General features: G+C 45.5%; 1 protein-coding gene across 1 annotated transcript in view; it reads left to right on the top strand.

Annotated features, from left to right (window-relative positions):
* The window catches only part of bcl2l1 (BCL2 like 1), a 40,525-nt gene extending 29,480 nt beyond the window's left edge, over nt 1-11,045 (top strand). Inside the window, exon 2 of the mRNA XM_048550072.2 lies at nt 9,752-11,045. Within this exon, the coding sequence (XP_048406029.1) occupies nt 9,752-9,892 (141 nt within the window). The 3' untranslated portion in view covers nt 9,893-11,045. The remainder of the gene's footprint in view (nt 1-9,751) is intronic.
* The last annotated feature ends 8,550 nt before the right edge of the window (nt 11,046-19,595 follow it).

Raw genomic sequence — 19,595 nt, 5'->3', positions numbered from 1 at the left:
TGTGTCGCGGGAAATGCGGGAGACGCGGTCAAGGGCGTTCTCAATCACCGTGGGGGGGAAGTTGCGGTCCTTAAAGAACTTGGACATCTGGGATGTGCGGGAGTGGAATTCCACTCCCGCACATCCCAGATGTCCAAGTTCTTTAAGGACCGCAACTTCCCCCCCACGGTGATTGAGAACGCCCTTGACCGCGTCTCCCGCATTTCCCGCGACACATCCCTCACACCCCGCCCCCGCCACAACCGCCCCAAGAGGATCCCCCTCGTTCTCACACACCACCCTACCAACCTCCGGATACAACGCATTATCCTCCGACACTTCCGCCATTTACAATCCGACCCCACCACCCAAGACATTTTTCCATCCCCACCCCTGTCTGCTTTCCGGAGAGACCACTCTCTCCGTGACTCCCTTGTTCGCTCCACACTGCCCTCCAACCCCACCACACCCGGCACCTTCCCCTGCAACCGCAGGAAATGCTACACTTGTCCCCACACCTCCTCCCTCACCCCCATCCCAGGCCCCAAGATGACATTCCACATTAAGCAGAGGTTCACCTGCACATCTGCCAATGTGGTATACTGCATCCACTGTACCCGGTGCGGCTTTCTCTACATTGGGGAAACCAAGCGGAGGCTTGGGGACCGCTTTGCAGAACACCTCCGCTCAGTTCGCAACAAACAACTGCACCTCCCAGTCGCAAACCATTTCCACTCCCCCTCCCATTCTCTTGATGACATGTCCATCATGGGCCTCCTGCACTGCCACAATGATGCCACCCGAAGGTTGCAGGAACAGCAACTCATATTCCGCCTGGGAACCCTGCAGCCATATGGTATCAATGTGGACTTCACCAGTTTCAAAATCTCCCCTTCCCCCACTGCATCCCTAAACCAGCCCAGTTCGTCCCCTCCCCCCACTGCACCACACTACCAGCCCAGCTCTTCCCCCCCACCCACTGCATCCCAAAACCAGTCCAACCTGTCTCTGCCTCCCTAACCGGTTCTTCCTCTCACCCATCCCTTCCTCCCACCCCAAGCCGCACCCCCAGCTACCTACTAACCTCATCCCACCTCCTTGACCTGTCCGTCTTCCCTGGACTGACCTATCCCCTCCCTACCTCCCCACCTACACCCTCTCCACCTATCTTCTTTACTCTCCATCTTCGGTCCGCCTCCCCCTCTCTCCCTATTTATTCCAGTTCCCTCCCCCCATCCCCCTCTCTGATGAAGGGTCTAGGCCCGAAACGTCAGCTTTTGTGCTCCTGAGATGCTGCTTGGCCTGCTGTGTTCATCCAGCCTCACATTTTATTATCATAGTAATCCTGTTAAGTGCAGAAACCTGGACTGTATTTTGTCATCCGAGGCCTAAAATTCTGTGTATTTGTTAAAATCTTTGTGATGATTCTTAGAATAGTGGGATTTGGTTTCTAGTGAGCAACCCAGCAAAGCATAACAACAGGTTTTAGGTCACCACTCCAGTCTTCTTTCTCGGCAAGAGGCCCAGCCAATTCAACATTCTCCAAAAAAATATAACCTCACAGCTAGTCTGAGGTCTGATGACAAGTCAGGGAGCTGGAATTTGCAAATACTTATCCTGAAGAAAATGGTCTAGGTTTCCAGCTGATTAGTGTAGTGACCCTTGTAGGAAGCATGTCTGTGACTGTGTGTGTCCAAGGCTGCCTTGTGGTTTTATTCTTTCAACAATGAATGCATTTATTGTCCTTTCCTGATTGCCCTAAGGGAAGGTAGTGGTGAACTGACTTGGACTGCTACAGTCCTTTGGAAGTGTAGGAACACCCACATGCTCTTAGGAAGGGAGTTCCATGATTTTGACCCAGCAACACTGATGGAGCAGTGATATATTTCCATGCCAGAATGGTGTGTGACTGGAGGGGAACTTGTAAGTTGTGGTGTTCCCACGTATCTGTTTCCCTTGTCCTTCTAGATGAAAGCAGTTATGGGTTTGGAAGGTGGAGTCTTAGGAGCCTTGGTGAATTTCTACAATGCATCTTGTAGATGATATACACTGCTGCTGCTGTGCACTGGTCGTAGAGGGAGTGTGTATGGATGGTTGCGGCTGGAGTGCCAGTCAAACAGGCTGCTTTCACCTAGCACGTGTTAAGCTTCTTTTATGAACTTATAACCCCTTCACATGCATTCTTGAGATGAGTGTATTTATCACAATCCCTGGAAGTTAGGGTTGAGATTGGTTGTTGACTAAGTGATGAATAATGTGTGGTGCAGTGGAGGTTCAATGTGTGGGGACTGTTAGTGTTGAAGCAGAATGTATAAAGTGGGGCATTGTAAGGGTGCTGTGTGTGGTTGTCAGGAATTTTGGTATGACCAGTGAGTAACAGGGCTGTATGTTTGTTTGTCTGTTGATAAGAGCAGGGTTAGAGACAAAAAAATAACCTGCAAATGCTGGAATCGAAGGTAGATAAACAGGAGGCTGGAAGAACACAGAAAGCCAGGAAACATCTGGAGGAAAGGAGCAGTCAACGTTTCAGGTATTATCCTTTTTCAGGACTAAAGAAGGGTAATACACGAAACGTTGACTGCTGCCTGGTAAAAATGGGGTGTTTATCATTCCTCCTGAATTAGAGAAATTTGGCAAATCTTTATACAGGAAAAATTTAGGATTTTTGTCACACAAGTGGTAGTGCTCCGTCCTCAGGGTCAGAAGCCCTGGATTAAAGTCCCACTGGCCCCAGACTGTTTGATTAAAAGTATCAATAGCAGAAGCGTTAATCTCGAGCTGATGGTTTACCTTTGAAGTTGTATCAGCTGTTTTGATGCAGAAGCAGTTACCAGTTTGTACAATGTGCTGTTCCTGTATGTAGCACAAACAGAGGGAAGCTGACAAGACAATGTGTTTGAGTTGAGTGGTTGGGGTCGAATGTTGGCCAGGATATGGCAGCCTTTCCTCTTTTATGCAGCTGAGCAGACAGTTCAGCATTCTGAAGCAGTGTCACTAGACCCAAAACATTAAACTCTGCTTTGTCAAATCAGACTATACACTCTATACATGCGCTCTTGCGCTCTCGCACTCACTCACTCTCTCACGCTCGCCCCCTCTCTCTCACGCTCGCCCCTTCGCTCGCCCTCCCCCGCCCCTTCGCTCGCCCTCCCCTCGCCCCCCCCCTCGCTGCCCCCCCTCGCCCCCCCCCCTCGCCCCCCCCCTCGCCCCCCCCCCCTCGCCCCCCCCCCCTCGCCCCCCCCCCCTCGCCCCCCCCCCCTCGCCCCCCCCCCCTCGCCCCCCCCCCTCGCCCCCCCCCCTCGCCCCCCCCCCTCGCCCCCCCCCCTCGCCCCCCCCCCTCGCCCCCCCCCCTCGCCCCCCCCCCTCGCCCCCCCCCCTCGCCCCCCCCCCTCGCCCCCCCCTCGCCCCCCCCTCGCCCCCCCCCTCGCCCCCCCCCTCGCCCCCCCCCCTCGCCCCCCCCCTCCCCCCCCCTCGCCCCCCCCCTCGCCCCCCCCCTCGCCCCCCCCTCGCCCCCCCCCCTCGCCCCCCCCCTCGCCCCCCCCCTCGCCCCCCCCCTCGCCCCCCCCCTCGCCCCCCCCCTCGCCCCCCCCCTCGCCCCCCCCCTCGCCCCCCCCCTCGCCCCCCCCCTCGCCCCCCCCTCGCCCCCCCCTCGCCCCCCCCTCGCCCCCCCTCGCCCCCCCCCTCGCCCCCCCCTCGCCCTCGCCCCCCCTCGCCCCCCCTCGCCCCCCCTCGCCCTCACTCTCCCTCGCCCCCTCTCCCTCGCCCCCTCTCTCTCTCTCTCTCTCTCTCTCTCTCTCCCTCCCTCCCTCCCTCCCTCCCTCCCTCCCTCCCTCCCTCTCCCTCGCCCCCGCTCGCTCGCTCGCTCTCCCTCGCCCCCGCTCGCTCTCCCTCGCCCCCGCTCGCTCTCCCTCGCCCCCGCTCGCTCTCCCTCGCCCCCGCTCGCTCTCCCTCGCCCCCGCTCGCTCGCGCTCGCTCTCCCTCGCCCCCGCTCGCGCGCTCGCTCTCCCTCGCCCCCCCTCGCCCCCGCTCGCGCGCTCGCTCTCCCTCGCCCCCGCTCTCTCTCTCTCTTTCTCTCTCTCTCTCTCTCTCTCTCTCTCTCTCTCTCTCTCTCTCTCTCTCTCTCTCTCTCTCTCTCTCGCCCCCGCTCTCTGTGTGGGTGTCTCTCTGTTTTCCCCACCTCCCAACACATACACATTTTCTCTCCCTCATAAATACATACACCCCAATGTAAATCTAAGGTTTGAATTTGTATTTACCGATGCCTTCTATTTAGTTCAAAAATCACATAATTTATAGACAGTCAGTCAATGTGGTGTTATATAAATTCCTGCTTTAAAAATAAAGCCATTCTGACTCCAAACGAAAACACAAACAGATTCTCAACAGGCCTCACATCCAATATGCATCGTCTGACCAGAAATGTCATCACTTCTTTAAATTGATAAAACCTTTAGTTCTCTCAGGGCAGTGACTTGAAAGAAATTTGGGGATTTAAACATACATATTAATCAATAAAAACCTTGCAACTGATTAAAGATTTAGCAGCTTCTTAGATTTGTTTAATACATCCTCATCAGTTGTGTGACTCTTTGATCATTTGTTTATAAACTGTGTTTGGTGCCACCTCTCTCACTAACACTGAAGAAGGAGCCAGACTCCAAAAGCTTGTGCTTTCAAATAATCCTGTTCGACTATATCCTGGTGTTGTGTGATTTTTGACCCTGTCCACCCCCAGTCCAACACTGGCACCTCCACAACCTATCCAAAGTTGCAGCCAAACCTGCTGAGTTTCTCCAGCAACTTCAGCTTTTATTTCAGCCTCACAGCTTCTCTAAAAATGCATCGTATAGTATTGCTTGCCCAATCAAGATTGTTATCAGTTGGAGTTTGGACTCCTACCTGACTTGGCAGGGGGTAGATGGGGAACAGTGCTTTCAATTAAATTAAGATGAATTAAGGTAAGAAGGCTGCTCAATGATCCTGCAGCCTCTCAAATAGACTGGGTTGGATTGTAAACAAACAGGCTGATTTGTCTCATTTGGATTCGGTGCCAGAAGTTCAAAGTTCACATTGATTTTGGCCTTTAGAGTTACTATCCGAACATCTTGCTCACTGTTATGGCCCGTACCTTGTATGATTTATGATCTTAATTGTGCGTGTGGAGAGCACAAAGCTGTACTAGAACTCCAGCATTAATTTCTATAACTATTGGTTTTCAGAGTTGAAACTTGGATTACGTTCATGTGTCCTAACTGTCACCTCTAGCTTTGTGTCAGTGAAGATTGACGAAAGACTGTTTCTTCATATTGTGTAACATACTGCGTAAAAAATACAAGTACATGTGTCCATTCATTCTGTTTAGTAATTGTGCAATTAGGAAATGTCTTAAACTCAATTAATGATTCCTTGTGATTCAGGCTGGAGTGTGTTGTCCAACTACAAGTTTGTATTCATGCATTAGTCATATAATAAGTATTTTTGTTCTATAATAGAAGCTGTAATCAAAGTAAAATCCCCCTCCATCCTTGCTCTGGTTAATCTAATTCATTCACAACCAGGGGAATAATAGGAATTCCATAATTTTAATTAATTTGCTTTCACGGTACGGGTAATGCTGGTAAGGTTGCATTATTTGTCTGCTGGGAAATAACTTAGCAGTTTCCTAAGTCATTTCAGAGGGGATTAGTAACGGCCAAGTAATTTAAGTCAAATCGAACTTGAAACCCATAGCTACTCCAAGCCTGTTCAGTTTCTCCAGCACTTTGGTTTTTATCTCAGATTTTTGGAATCTGCATTATACTACTTTTATTACCCAAGCACTGTGGGACAGAGCAAGTAGAATGCCTGAGGGACACCAGCCAGTTAGTTAGGCTTTCACAATAATCCGACAGCTTTTGATACCGACAGGTATCTCTTCTGGTGCTGTCTCACGAGTTTATCAAATTGAGTGATATATGTTACCAGAGTGAGGTGTGAAATCAAAAAAACCACTGTTCTACCAGCTTCCTCCTCAATCTAACCTGGTCTTCTGCAAACCCAGGTAATCAGACTTCAGCCCGCACACATTAGATGTCCCATGAGCTCTGCACTGTCCCCTGATCTTCGTGCATCCTTTGTGAGCTTTATTACATCACATCGTACCCAATATATATTGAAGAGAATTCATTTTTGAACAACCTCCAAACTTGACAAATTGGCCACCTTGATGGTTCAGCTGTCATACGATCAGAGTCATTCAGCATGGAAACAAGTTTCCCAAACTAAATTAGTCCCACATTCCTGCATTTGGCCCAATATCCCTCTCAACCTTTCCCATTCAAGTTCCTGTCCAATGTACTTTCAATGTTGCAACTGTACCTGGATCTACAACTTACCCTTGCAATGAGACCTATCACCATTCCAAATACAAACCACCCTCTATGTGAAAAAGTTGCCCCCCAGGTCACTTTTACATCATTTTCCTCTCACCTTAAAAATAAATCCCTAGTTTTGAAATCTGCCATCTTAGGGAGAAGACCTTTGCTGTTCACCTTATCCATAGACTTCATGATTTTATAAACCTCTAACATCATCCCTTAACCTCTGACGCTCCAGTCAAAAGAGTCACAGCCTATCCAGCGTCTCCTCATAACGCAAACCCTCTAATTCCCAAAAAGCCCCTTGTAAATTTTTTCTGAACCCCTCCAAATTAAAATGTCCTTCATATAGCAGGGCAACAAGAACTGTACACAGTACTCCAAAAGTGGCCCCACCAACAAGAAATGCCAACTCCTGTACTCGATGGTTTAAGCATTGAAGGCTAGAGTGCTAAATGCTTTCTTAACCACCCTGACTACCTATGACACAACTTGCAAAGAACTAAGTGTGAGACAGAAACCCTCAGGTCACTTTTACATCATTTTCCTCTCATCTTAAAAATAAATCCCTCGTTTTATATATGTATATTAAGGTGCGAGTTCTAAATTTTTGGGAGTTTAGACTGCCCTTGTCATGTGGACACATTTAAAATCCTGCAAGGTAACCCAAACCACAACAGACAGAGCCACACACTAGCTAAGTTCAGAGTATAACTCTATGTAGCTGAGTTTGCTGTTTACGATCATTTGCTCAAGCTATTTCACTGCAGTTTATTGATTTTCCTTTTACTTTGAAGAAATGATTTGGCAGTACCAAGGCTCACTCTGTGCTTAAATAAAAACAGAAATTGCTGGAGAAACTTTAGAACTGGCAGCATCTATGGAGAGAAAGCAGAATTAATATTTTGGGTACAATAACCCTGCTTATTCTATGTTGATTCTTGCTATTATAACAGTAATATACACTTTCCTGTTTAGCATCTTGTGATTGCAAATTAGACCCTCTGGGATACAGTTCTGGAGCTGCTTGCAGCCTTCATGCTTAACTAAAGGTCATTATTATGTATGAAGCTAGCACTGGCTGCTAATTTAACTGGAGGACATCACAGCCTACATTGACCCAGTGCGTTTTAAGGAAAACTATAAAACAATTCTAGAGTAGCTCCCTGGTCTATAATTGGGTCCCTCTGGCCAAGCTCTGTAGTAATAATGGGCAAAGGAGGAATAAAGTAGGATAGTGGCTTTAGTACCAGACGAGCACCTTGGATGTTGTTCAGACTCCACCCTTTTTATTCTTTCCTTTTGAGAGATGTGGATGTTGTTGGCGTTTAAACTCTTCCAGCTGCCGTGGTCACATTTGAGCCCATGTTCCTGGAGAATTAGCCAGTGCCCCTGGATTACTAATTCACAGACACTGCGCCTCCATATGTGATGTTGAGTTAAATAATACATATGTAGAAAATTAGTGGCATCAGAAAAATTACTTTGAACGCTTCCAGATTGTTGTGTAAACCTAATTAGCTGGGTAATGTCCCTCAGTGCTTTACCTGTTCTGTCTTGCACATGTTTCCAGGCCCCCACTACAAGGAGGCTCCTCATCCCCTCTGAACTGGCTTAGGAAACTATGTACAGAGATAATGGGAACTGCAGATGCTGGAGAATCCAAGATAACAATGTGTGGGGCTGGATGAACACAGCAGACCAAGGGTCTAGGCCCAAAACGTCAGCTTTTGTGCTCCTAAGATGCTGCTTGGCCTGCTGTGTTCATCCAGCCCTACACTTTGTTATCTTAGGAAACTATGTTGTTATTTCCAGAAGACAATAGACAATAGGTGCAGGAGTAGGCCATTCGGCCCTTCGAGCCAGTACCACCATTCATTATGATCATGGCTGATCATCCACAGTCAGTATCCTGTTCCTGCCTTATCCCCATAACCCTTGATTCCACTCTCTTTAAGAGCTCTATCCATCTCTTTCTTGAACGTATCCAGAGACTTGGCCTCCACTGCCTTCTGGGGCAGAGCATTCCATGTATCCACCACTCTCTGGGTGAAGAAGTTTTTTCCTCAACTCTGTTCTAAATGGCCTACCCCTTATTTTTAAACTGTGTCCTCTGGTTCTGGACTCCCCCATCAGCGGAAACATGCTTCCTGCCTCCAGATTGACCAGTCCCTTAATAATCTTATACGTCTCAATCAGATTCCCCCTCATCCTTCTAAACTCAAGTGTATACAAGCCCAGCCACTCCAATCTTTCAACATACGATAGTCCCGCCATTCTGGTAATTGACCTCGTGAACCTACACTGCACTCCCTCAATAGTAAGAATGTCCTTCCTCAAATTTGGAGACCAAAACTGCACACAATACTCCAGGTGCAGTCTCACCAGGGCCCTGTACAGCTGCAGAAGGAGCTCTTTGCTCCTATACTCAATTCCTCTTGTTATGAAGGCGAGCATGTTATTATCTTTCTTCACTGCCTGCTGTACCTGCATGCTTGCTTTCATTGACTGATGTACAAGAACACCCAGATCTCATTGTACTTCCCCTTTACCCAACTTGACTCCATTGAGATAGTAATCTGCCTTCCTGTTCTTTCCACCAAAGTGGATAACCAAACATTTATCCACATTAAACTGCATCTGCCATGCGTCCATCCACTCTAGCCTGTCCAAGTCACCCTGTATTCTCATAACATCCTCCTCTCAGTTCACACTGCCACCCAACTTTGTGTCATCAGCAAATTTGCTAATATTACTTTTAATGCCTTCATCTATATCATTAATGTATATTGTAAACAGCTGCGGTCCCAGCACCGAACCTTGTGATACCCCACTGGTCACTGCCTGCCATTCCAAAAGGGATCCATTTATCACTACTCTTTGCTTCTTGTCAGCCAGCCAATTTTCAATCCAAGTTAGTATTTTGCCCCCAATACCATGTGCCCTAATTTTGCTCACTAATCTCCTATGCAGGACTTTGTCAAAGGCTTTCTAAAAGTCCAGGTACACGACATCCACTGGCTCTCCCATGTCCAGCTTCATAGTTACATCCTCAAAAAATTCCAGAAGATTAGTCAAGCACGATTGCCCCTTCATAAATCCATGCTGACTCTGACCTATCCTGTTAATGCATGCAGCTTTAACAGCATTACCCATTACCCAACACTAAGCTCATTAAATCCATCATGGTTCCACTGTTAATTTGGCTGTGACTGGCTGACCTAATGCAGAGTAACAATTGTACCTGGGATCTTTTGCCCTTTATATGGGTCTGATACAGTTTTTGGCCCCTATATTGGGAACTCCACTTTGGCTTTGGCTTTTTTTGTAAGGTTTGAAATAGAGGGTCATGGAATCGTTGAGCTTTTACTGCTATTTGCTGACAAGTAACTTGTGCTGTTTCCTTCCTTTTCCAGGATGCTTTTGTGCAACTGTATGGAAATAACGCTGCTGCTCGTAACCGTCAGTTGCAGGAGTCCTTTGTAAAATGGTTTATGGCACTGACAGCTGTGGGTGCTACATTGGCCATTGCTGCATTCTTTGCCCGGAGAAGTTAACAGCAATGAGACTGCATTAAGAGGCAAGCATTGATCAACAGCCATTATATTGGAAGAATATCTTAGCAGACTGGCATGGCCATGAAAGCTGCACAGATAGATCTCAGCTTACTCCTTGTGTTGGAACTCTCAGCTGTTTGTACATTGCGTATTGTGTATGTGTACTCAGTTTACAATTACAAAGCATTCATGCAGGTGCTGTGACAGAAACGGAGATTATCTGCAAGTAAATGAACTACAACAGTAAGTAAAGCTAACTTTTTAATTCAGGAATATTATAACCTGGAGTGCAGGCGCTGACCAGCAGCTTATACAGTGAAGATCTCTATTCAGTGACATGGCTCTGTGCCATATCGGCAAAAACCCACAAACATAACAGCCCCCTTCGCTGTGCTGTGGTGTTAATGTAAGATGTATCCTGTCTGACATGACTGAATAGAACAGAAGAAAAGCCAAGTCGCTTGGATTCCAGGGGAGGAATGGGGTTACAGTAGCCTGCAAGGAAGCCGCTGCTTGTTCTGGGAATGCCAATGGCTTACTACAGCTCAAAATCAAAGGAAATGGTGGGCAACACCCTCAACATAAAAACTACACCCTCCACTGGAAGCTGCTGGGATAACCTAGGCAATGGAGCTGAGGTTTCCTGAAACTGAAGGCTGACTGACATTTTATTTATACCAAATTTTAAAAAATTTTTGTTACCTGCTGAAGTAGTGGCGTGATGCTTGAGTGGGGCGGCCGCATCCGATGTTGGCGTCAGGCCAGTGCCATCCAAAGCCTCTCTTTGGGCTCCCTGCATTCTGGCACTGTCTTGATGGTAAAAGGAGAATTTTACCGGCTTTTTGAACTGAAGTTGATGCTGCCACTGCTTCTCTGCAGGAGTGAAAAGCAAGACTTTGGCCATTTTGACGATGATGTGAAGTGATCATTTGGGAAAGGTTTTGTGGCACATAGGTGTCTATGTTTCTTGAATGCATCAGAATTATTTTAAGGTTTTCCGCTGTCATGCGTGGATGTTGAAGGTGTGACTACTGGTCACTATTATTCACTGTAATCATTCCCTTTTAGTTTGCTGCTCACACCACATTAGAAGCAAACTACTTTACACAATGTCTTAAAATTTAAATTAAAATGACTTGTTTTTAAAACACTAGAGCACTGCCTTCTGATGTTTGATTTTGCCTTTCCTTTCTGATTCTGTTGATGAACGATTTGCTGAAGAAAGCATCTCAAACAAATTTTACAAAGGGGAGGTTAAAGGTCAATCCTCTCTAATAATTAAACTGAAACATCATCCCCAATCTGTTATGGCAGGAATAGAGATTCCCTTCTAATAATTAAACCTGAAACACCCAGGAACCTCATCTTGCCCCTCGTAATCAGTTAAAGGAGTTAAATGAAAGGAATCCCAGATACTCACTTTACAAGTAACAACTTATTTATTTATCCCTAACAGTGAACAAATTAACAGAATTACTAACAAACTGAACAATTTCTCCCCCCCACCCACCACCCCCACCCCATTACTTACTATTCCCTAACTCAACTAAATTCTACTGGTATGCTGTTCCAATAAACACAGGTCCCACTTGCATAAATCCAACTAATAAGAAAACAATAAATTCAAACTTAGCCTTTCAAAGTTCACGCAGAATGTGTCTTCTGGAATGCACTGCCTTCTGCACCATCTCTGCAGCCTTTCTTCTGCTGATCCTGCTGTCAGGGATATTTTCTCTGTAATTCCTTCTGTGAGGATTCTTAGAAGTGCCGTGGTGCCTTTTTTAGAGAGCTTAGTGATGAGCTGGGTATTTATTCCTCAGATGGGAGATTTACTGTCACCCCTTCAGATGGCAGTTGGGTCTCTGCCGATTTTCCAAATGCCTTTTTTCTTCGTACCCTTGATCCGTCCATTTCTTATACTAGGATTGGTCCCCGGTTGTCAACACTTCCAGATTTAATTTCAGTTGGTTTTCAATTTCTAAGTACTTGGTTTAAGTTAATTGGCTGGTTCACATTAGTTGCCATAACATCAAAACAAGCCCAAGGTTTTCAATCACACAGCCGATTGATACGTGTTTCAATATTTAGAACTGTCTGTAATCTGCATGCGACCCAATTTCTGTGTAAATCTCTAAGATTAGAAAAGCACTTTAGATAGGTGAGCCTGACAGAGGTATAGTTCTCTGGTTTTTCCTTGCTATCTTAATTAGTAGCACCATGTCATCCAACCTCTGGTTTTCCAGCACCTCGCAGGTTGCTATCAATGATACAAACATTTTTACTCTCTTGAAACTTGCTATTGAATCCACTTTCTCTGTTTTGCCTTTTTTTTTTAAACAAACAAGTTCTAGCTTCTTGCCTTCTGTTCATGATCAATCCGCACAATTTTGTAACACAAGCCACGTGTAACAAGTAGCATCTGGTCGGGAGCAGGAGACCTGATTGCTCTGTCTCTGGGTTGCAAACTCTCCCCACAGTGCAGTAAAGAGTCATTGAGCATGGAAACAGACCCTTCGGTCCAATTCGCCTATGCCAATCAGATATCCTAAATTAATCTAGTCCCATTTGCCACATTTGGCCCATATCCTCCTAAACACTTCCTATTCACGTACCCATCCAGATGAGTTTTAAATGTAATTGTACCAGCCTCGTCCACTTCCTTTGGCAGCTCATTCCATATAGGCACCACCCTTCTGTGTGAAAAAGTTGCCCCTTGGGTCCCTTTTAAATCTTTCCCCTCTCATCATAAACCTGTGCCCTTAAGTTTTGACGACTCAACCCTGTGGAAAAGACCTTGTCTATTTATCCTATTCATGCCCCTTATGATTTTATAAACCTCTATAAGGTCACTCCTCAGCCTTCGACACTCCAGGGAAAATAGCCCCAGCCTATTCAGCAAACCCCGAAAACTCAAACGTTCCAACCCTGGCAACATCCTTGTAAATCTTTTCTGAACTTTTTCAAGTTTCACAACATCTCTCCAATGGCACGGAGACCAGAATTGCATGTAGTATTCCAGTATTGGCTTAACCAATGTCCTATACAGCCGCAACATGACGTCCCAACTCCTATACTCATGCTTGCCTTTATGGGTCACTGCGTTACCATATGTTGCCTTCGCTATCCTGTCTACCGGGGACTACTTTCCAGGAACTGTGAATCTATACTCTCAAATCTCTTTGTTCAGCAACACTCGCCAGGATCTTACCATTAAGTGTATAAATCCTACCCTAATTTGCCTTTGCAAAATGCAGCACCTAACATTTCTCTACATTAAACTCCATCTGCCATTACTCAGCCTGTTGGTCCATCTAATCAAGACCCCATTGTTCTCAGGTTAACTCCTTCTCTGTCCACTACACCTCCAATGTTGGTGTCAGCTGCAAACTTACTAACCATACCTCCTATGATCACATTCAAATCATTTACATAAATGATGAAATGCTGTGGACCCAGCACTGAACCCAGTGGCACATCACTGGTCACAGGCCTCCAATCTGAAAAACAACCCACCATCACCATCCTCTGTCTCCTATTTGAGCCAGTTCTGTATTCAGATTGCTAGTTCTCCCTGTATTTCATGTGATCTTATCTTGATCTACCATGAGGAACCTTGTTGAACATCCATGTAGATCACGTCCATCACTCTCCTCTTATCAATCCTCTAATACTTCTTCAAAAAATGCATCATGTTAGTGAAACACAATTTCCCGCATACAAAGTCAAGTTGACTACCTCTAATCAGTCCTTGCCTTTCCAAATAAATGTAAATCCTGACCATCAGAATCCCCTCCAACAACTACCTGCCTACCTGTCAGGCTCACCTGTTTATAGTTCCTTGGCTTTTCCCTACCATCTTGTTATAATCATGTTATCCAACCTCCAATTTTCCAGCACCTTGCTGGCAGCTATCGATGATACAAACATTCTCACTTTCTTGAAACTTGCTGTTGAATCTACTACACTATGTTCCCAATCAGTGCTGTCAAATTCACAACAACTTGTTGAGTAAGTATTTTTGCTCATGTGCATCTAATTCTTCTGTCAAACGGTGGAGTTTTACCAGTTTGGTGCAGAGCAGTGGTTAGGTCTAGACTATGCTGCTTTCTTGTGTTTACATTGGGTATACGTTTTTTGATGAGCTAGACTAATCTGGAAGAGAGCAGTGCTGGAAAATATGCCCTCCGCTTAAATTCCTAACATGGAGTTACCATGATCTCACCTATGGCGGGTGTAAGCTGCAGAAAGAGGAATCGGCTTTGCGGAGAATGCCCATGTAATTGCTTTTGATAGAGTCATAGAATCCCTGCAGTGCAGATGGAGGCCGTTTTGCCTATCGAGTCTGCATTGACCATCTGAAGGGCCTCCTCAACCCTGTAACCCTGTATTTAGCACCTAATCATCATCCACCTGACCTGCATATCTGGGTGGAAACCAGAGCACCTGGTAGAAACCCACGCAGACACTGGGAGAACGTGCAAACTCCACTCGTACAGTCACCCAAGAATTAATTGAACCCGGATCCCTAGCATTGAGAGGCAGCAGTGCTACCCACTGAACCACAATGCTGCTATTTTGTTTTATATCGGAACACTTGGTGCAGTTATGCAAGTTCAGGAAAGCTTCCTCCCAAGTAGATTTTTCAATACTTTGCCCATTTCACAGCTGAAAACAAGGTTCTCAAACATACCAATGAGTATAGTTTGTTGTAAGAGTTATGGGAATTTCTCATCCTCAAACTGTTTCAGTAGTTTCCTAGAAGATCCTTTATTATGAGACAATTAATTTATCCCATCTCATTACTTATTACTAAACCCAGAACAGCCTGCCTCCTGGTTGGTTCCGCAACATCGTGTTCCAAGAAACAATCTCTTATTCCACGTTGTGAACTCCCCCTCGTGGCTACCCCTAACAATTTGATTAACTTGGTCACCCTTGGTTGTTGTATCTTATAAACCCTGAGTAATTCTTGGTTTATACTGTGTCATGCTATGGAACTTCTGCTGGGGGACCTATTAGATAACTGCAGTCAGGGACAGGGTTGGAGTAATGGGGAACACCAGAATGGCAGAGACACAAATCAATACTTTGCCTCAGGTTTTCAGTGTCATAAAGTCCTTTGATGTGGAAGTACCAATGTTGGACTGGGGCTGACAGTCAAGTCACATGACACCAGGTTATAAGTGCAGCAGGTTAATTTGAAATAACGAGCTTTCAGAGCACTGCTCCTTCATCAGGTGAAGTCTGAAAGCTAATGATTTTAAATAAACCTGTCGGAACTATAACGTAGTGTCATGTGAATTCTGATAGAGTCCTACTGCACAGAAGACCACTGAGTCCGCACCAACATATCTACACGAGTCCCACTTTCCAGAACTTGGCCCATTGCCTTGAATGTTATGACACTTCATATGCTCATAAATTTTTAGTTTCTTAGCTTTCCTGCCCAACTACCCTCCAAGTCAATCTATGTTTACATTCCCACAATCCTGTGAAAAGAAAATGCTGACATTATCTCTAAACCGCTTGCTTTTCACCTTGAAAATTATGCTGCCTTGTTTTTGATCCTTAATCTAAGGAGAATGGTCACTTTCTGTCTCCCTGTCTGTGCACCTCATAAACCTATACACCTCAATTAGATCTTCCTAAGCCTTCTCTACTCTAAAGAAAACCACCTGAGTTTATTCAGCCTCTCTTCGTTGCTTAAAATGCTGCAACCTGGGTGACATCTTGGTGAGTATCCTCTGCACCCTCTCCAGTGCAATCACATCCTTCATGTACTGTGGTGACTGGAACTGCACACTCCAGCTGTGACCTAACAAAAGTTTTGCATAGCTCCAACATAATTTCCACGTTTTTATAATCTATGCCATGACTGATAAAGACGTGTCCTATATGCTGCTTTAAGTACCCAATTGACCTGTTCCTGCCACCTTCAGCAATCTATAGATGATCGTGCCAAGATCCCTTTGTTTTTCTGAGCTGCTTCATTCATTGAAATTTCCCTGGACTGTAATTTTCTGGTTTCTCCCTAACATCTTTCAAAAGTGGAACCACTTCAGCTGTCATCCACTCCTCTGGCATATCCTCTTTAGCCAGAGAGGAATTAAAAATTTGAGTCAGAGCCCCTGTAATTTCCTCCCTTATCTCTCACAGCAGCCAATCCTCTTACACCTTATACACTGTGGTTGTCCCAATTAATGTCACAGGAAATCCTGTAACATAACTGCCCTATTTTTGTTTTTATACAGTCCAGTGAATTATCTATATATCTGCTCTATTATTGCCTGTTGATTGCTGCAGCTATATTATAGGTTTCCAAGGAGACAGCCCACCCTTTTATTCCTAAGCTGCTCTCAAAGCCTCATTTGAACATCTTCTGAGAAATTATCCTTACGGCAGTAACTGGCTCCTTAATTAATAAAGCAACACTACTTCTTTTACACCCTCTCTTGAAGATCCAATACCCTAGAATATTGAGTTGCCAATTGCCCTTTTATCAACCATTAATCTCCTATAGCAACAATATCTCAAATCCATGTCAATCCTTACCCTAAATCAAATCACCTTACCTATAATATGGCTAGCAGTACAGGCCATCCAGCCTTTACTCTCTTGAAATCTCAAAATGTCTTAACTTGGTGTCTTGGTTCCTTTATTATAACCTGTTAAATTCCACCAACTGTTCTATTGGGATTTGAACAGGAGTCCATTGCATTAGCCTAAGCCTCCAGATTACTGGTTACCACTGCACCACCCTCTCTGGAAGACACTGAAGCCATCCCAACAGTAACAGATAATGCAGAGCTTATACAAAAGGAGGAACATAAAGCTATCACAATTGCTTCAGAAAAGTACTGAACAAACTACTGGGCTTAAAAGCAGAAGTCCCCAGAGCCTAATGGCCTACATTCTATGGACTTGAAGTGACAGCAGAAATAATGGATGTATTGCTTTTAATATTCCAAAATCCCTTGGATTCTGGAAAGCTTCTAGCAAATTACTAAAATGCTAATATAGCACCTTTATTCAGAAAGTTCTTTGCAGATGTAACAAGCAAAGTAGATTATCAGGGGTCCCGTGGATGTGGTATAATCTGGACTCCGAGGATTCATTTGATGTGCACGAAAGGTTATTACACAAGATCACACAATGTTAGGGGTAATATATTAGTTTGGATAGAGGATTGACAAACAAAGTCAGAGTCAGAATAAATGGGGATTTTGCTGCAACTAGAAAAGGTGCCACAGCGTTTAGACCTCAAACCACATATTTACAATCTATTTTACTGACTTAAGTGCTGGATAGAAATGTAAGAGACCTAAATTTGCAGATCAAATGTAAGGTTTGTCTTATGACAAAAAAAGAGCAGTTAAAGGTTATACTCTCAAGTTTAGAAGATTTAATTGTGGTATATAAAATGCTAAGGAGGGTTGACAGTAGACATAGTCCCCTTGTGGGGCAATCTGCTCAATCTAGAAGAGGACAGGGTTTTAGGCAGTTCAAAAAGGTCATGAATAGAACATAGAACATAGAACATAGAACAGTACAGCACAGAACAGGCCCTTCAGCCCACAATGTTGTGCCGACCATTGATCCTCATGGATGCACCCTCAAATTTCTGTGACCATATGCATGTCCAGCAGTCTCTTAAATGACCCCAATGACCTTGCTTCCACAACTGCTGCTGGCAACGCATTCCATGCTCTCACAACTCTCTGCGTAAAGAACCTGCCTCTGACATCCCCTCTATACTTTCCACCAACCAGCTTAAAACTATGACCCCTCGTGCTAGCCATTTCTGCCCTGGGAAATAGTCTCTGGCTATCGACTCTATCTATGCCTCTCATTATCTTGTATACCTCAATTAGGTCCCCTCTCCTCCTCCTTTTCTCCAATGAAAAGAGACCGAGCTCAGTCAACCTCTCTTCATAAGATAAGCCCTCCAGTCCAGGCAGCATCCTGGTAAACCTCCTCTGAACCCTCTCCAAAGCATCCACATCTTTCCTATAATAGGGCGCCCAGAACTGGACGCAGTATTCCAAGTGCGGTCTAACCAAAGTTTTATAGAGCTGCAACAAGATCTCACGACTCTTAAACTCAATCCCCCTGTTAATGAAAGCCAAAACACCATATGCTTTCTTAACAACCCTGTCCACTTGGGTGGCCATTTTAAGGGATCTATGTATCTGCACACCAAGATCCCTCTGTTCCTCCACGCTGCCAAGAATCCTATCCTTAATCCTGTACTCAGTTTTCAAATTCGACCTTCCAAAATGCATCACCTCGCATTTATCCAGGTTGAACTCCATCTGCCACCTCTCAGCCCATCTCTGCATCCTGTCAATGTCCCGCTGCAGCCTACAACAGCCCTCTACACTGTCAACGACACCTCCGACCTTTGTGTCGTCTGCAAACTTGCTGACCCATCCTTCAATTCCCTCGTCCAAGTCATTAATAAAAATTACAAACAGTAGAGGCCCAAGGACAGAGCCCTGTGGAACCCCACTCACCACTGACTTCCAGGCAGAATATTTTCCTTCTACTACCACTCGCTGTCTTCTGTTGGCCAGCCAATTCTGTATCCAAGCAGCTAAGTTCCCCTGTATCCCATTCCTCCTGACCTTCTGAATGAGCCTTCCATGGGGAACCTTATCAAATGCCTTACTGAAGTCCATATACACCACATCCACAGCTTGACCCTCATCAACCTTACTAGTCACATCCTCAAAAAACTCGATAAGGTTTGTAAGGCATGACCTACCCCTCACAAAGCCGTGTTGACTGTATTTGATCAAGCCATGCTCTTCCAGATGGTCATAAATCTTATCCCTCAGAATCCTTTCTAACACCTTGCAGACGACAGACGTGAGACTTACCGGTCTATAATTGCCGGGGATTTCCCTATTTCCTTTCTTGAAGAGAGGAATTACATTTGCCTCTCTCCAGTCCTCAGGTACGACTCCAGTGGAGAGCGAGGATGCAAAGATCTTCGCAAGTGGCGAAGCAATTGCATTTCTCGCTTCCCAAAGCAGCCGAGGACAAATCTGATCCGGGCCTGGCGACTTGTCAATCTTAATGTTTGACAAAATTTTCAGTACATCAGCTTCCTCTATCTCTATCCATTCCAGCATGCACACCTGCTCTTCAAAGGTTTCATTCACTACACAGGTCGTTTCTTTCGTAAAGACAGAAGCAAAAAACTCATTTAGGGCTTCCCCTACCTCCTCAGGCTCCACACACAAGTTCCCTATGCTATCCCTGATCGGCCCTACTCTTTCTTTGACCATTCTCTTATTCCTCACATAAGTGTAAAATGCCTTTGTGTTTTCCCGGATTCCTTCTGCCAAGCCTTTCTCGTGCCCCCTCCTGGCTCTCCTCAGACCATTTTTGAGCTCCTTCCTTGCCTGCATGTAATCCTCTCTAGCTGAACTTGACCCTAGCTTCCTCCACCTTATGTAAGCTACCTTCTTCCTTTTCACTAGAAGCTCCACCGCTCTCGTCATCCAAGGTTCCTTTATCTTACCCCGTCTTGCCTGTCTCAGAGGGACATATTTACTCATCACTCCCAACAACTGTTCCTTAAACCATCTCCACATGTCTATAGTTCCCTTACCATGGAACAACTGCTCCCAGTCCATGCTTCCTAACTCGTGTCTAATCGCATCATAGTTTCCTCTTCCCCAATTAAATATCCTCCCAT

Source organism: Stegostoma tigrinum, chromosome 19 (genome assembly GCF_030684315.1).
Source record: "Stegostoma tigrinum isolate sSteTig4 chromosome 19, sSteTig4.hap1, whole genome shotgun sequence".
Classification (NCBI taxonomy): Eukaryota; Metazoa; Chordata; class Chondrichthyes; order Orectolobiformes; family Stegostomatidae; genus Stegostoma; species Stegostoma tigrinum.
This window is presented reverse-complemented; position numbering and strand designations above follow the sequence as displayed.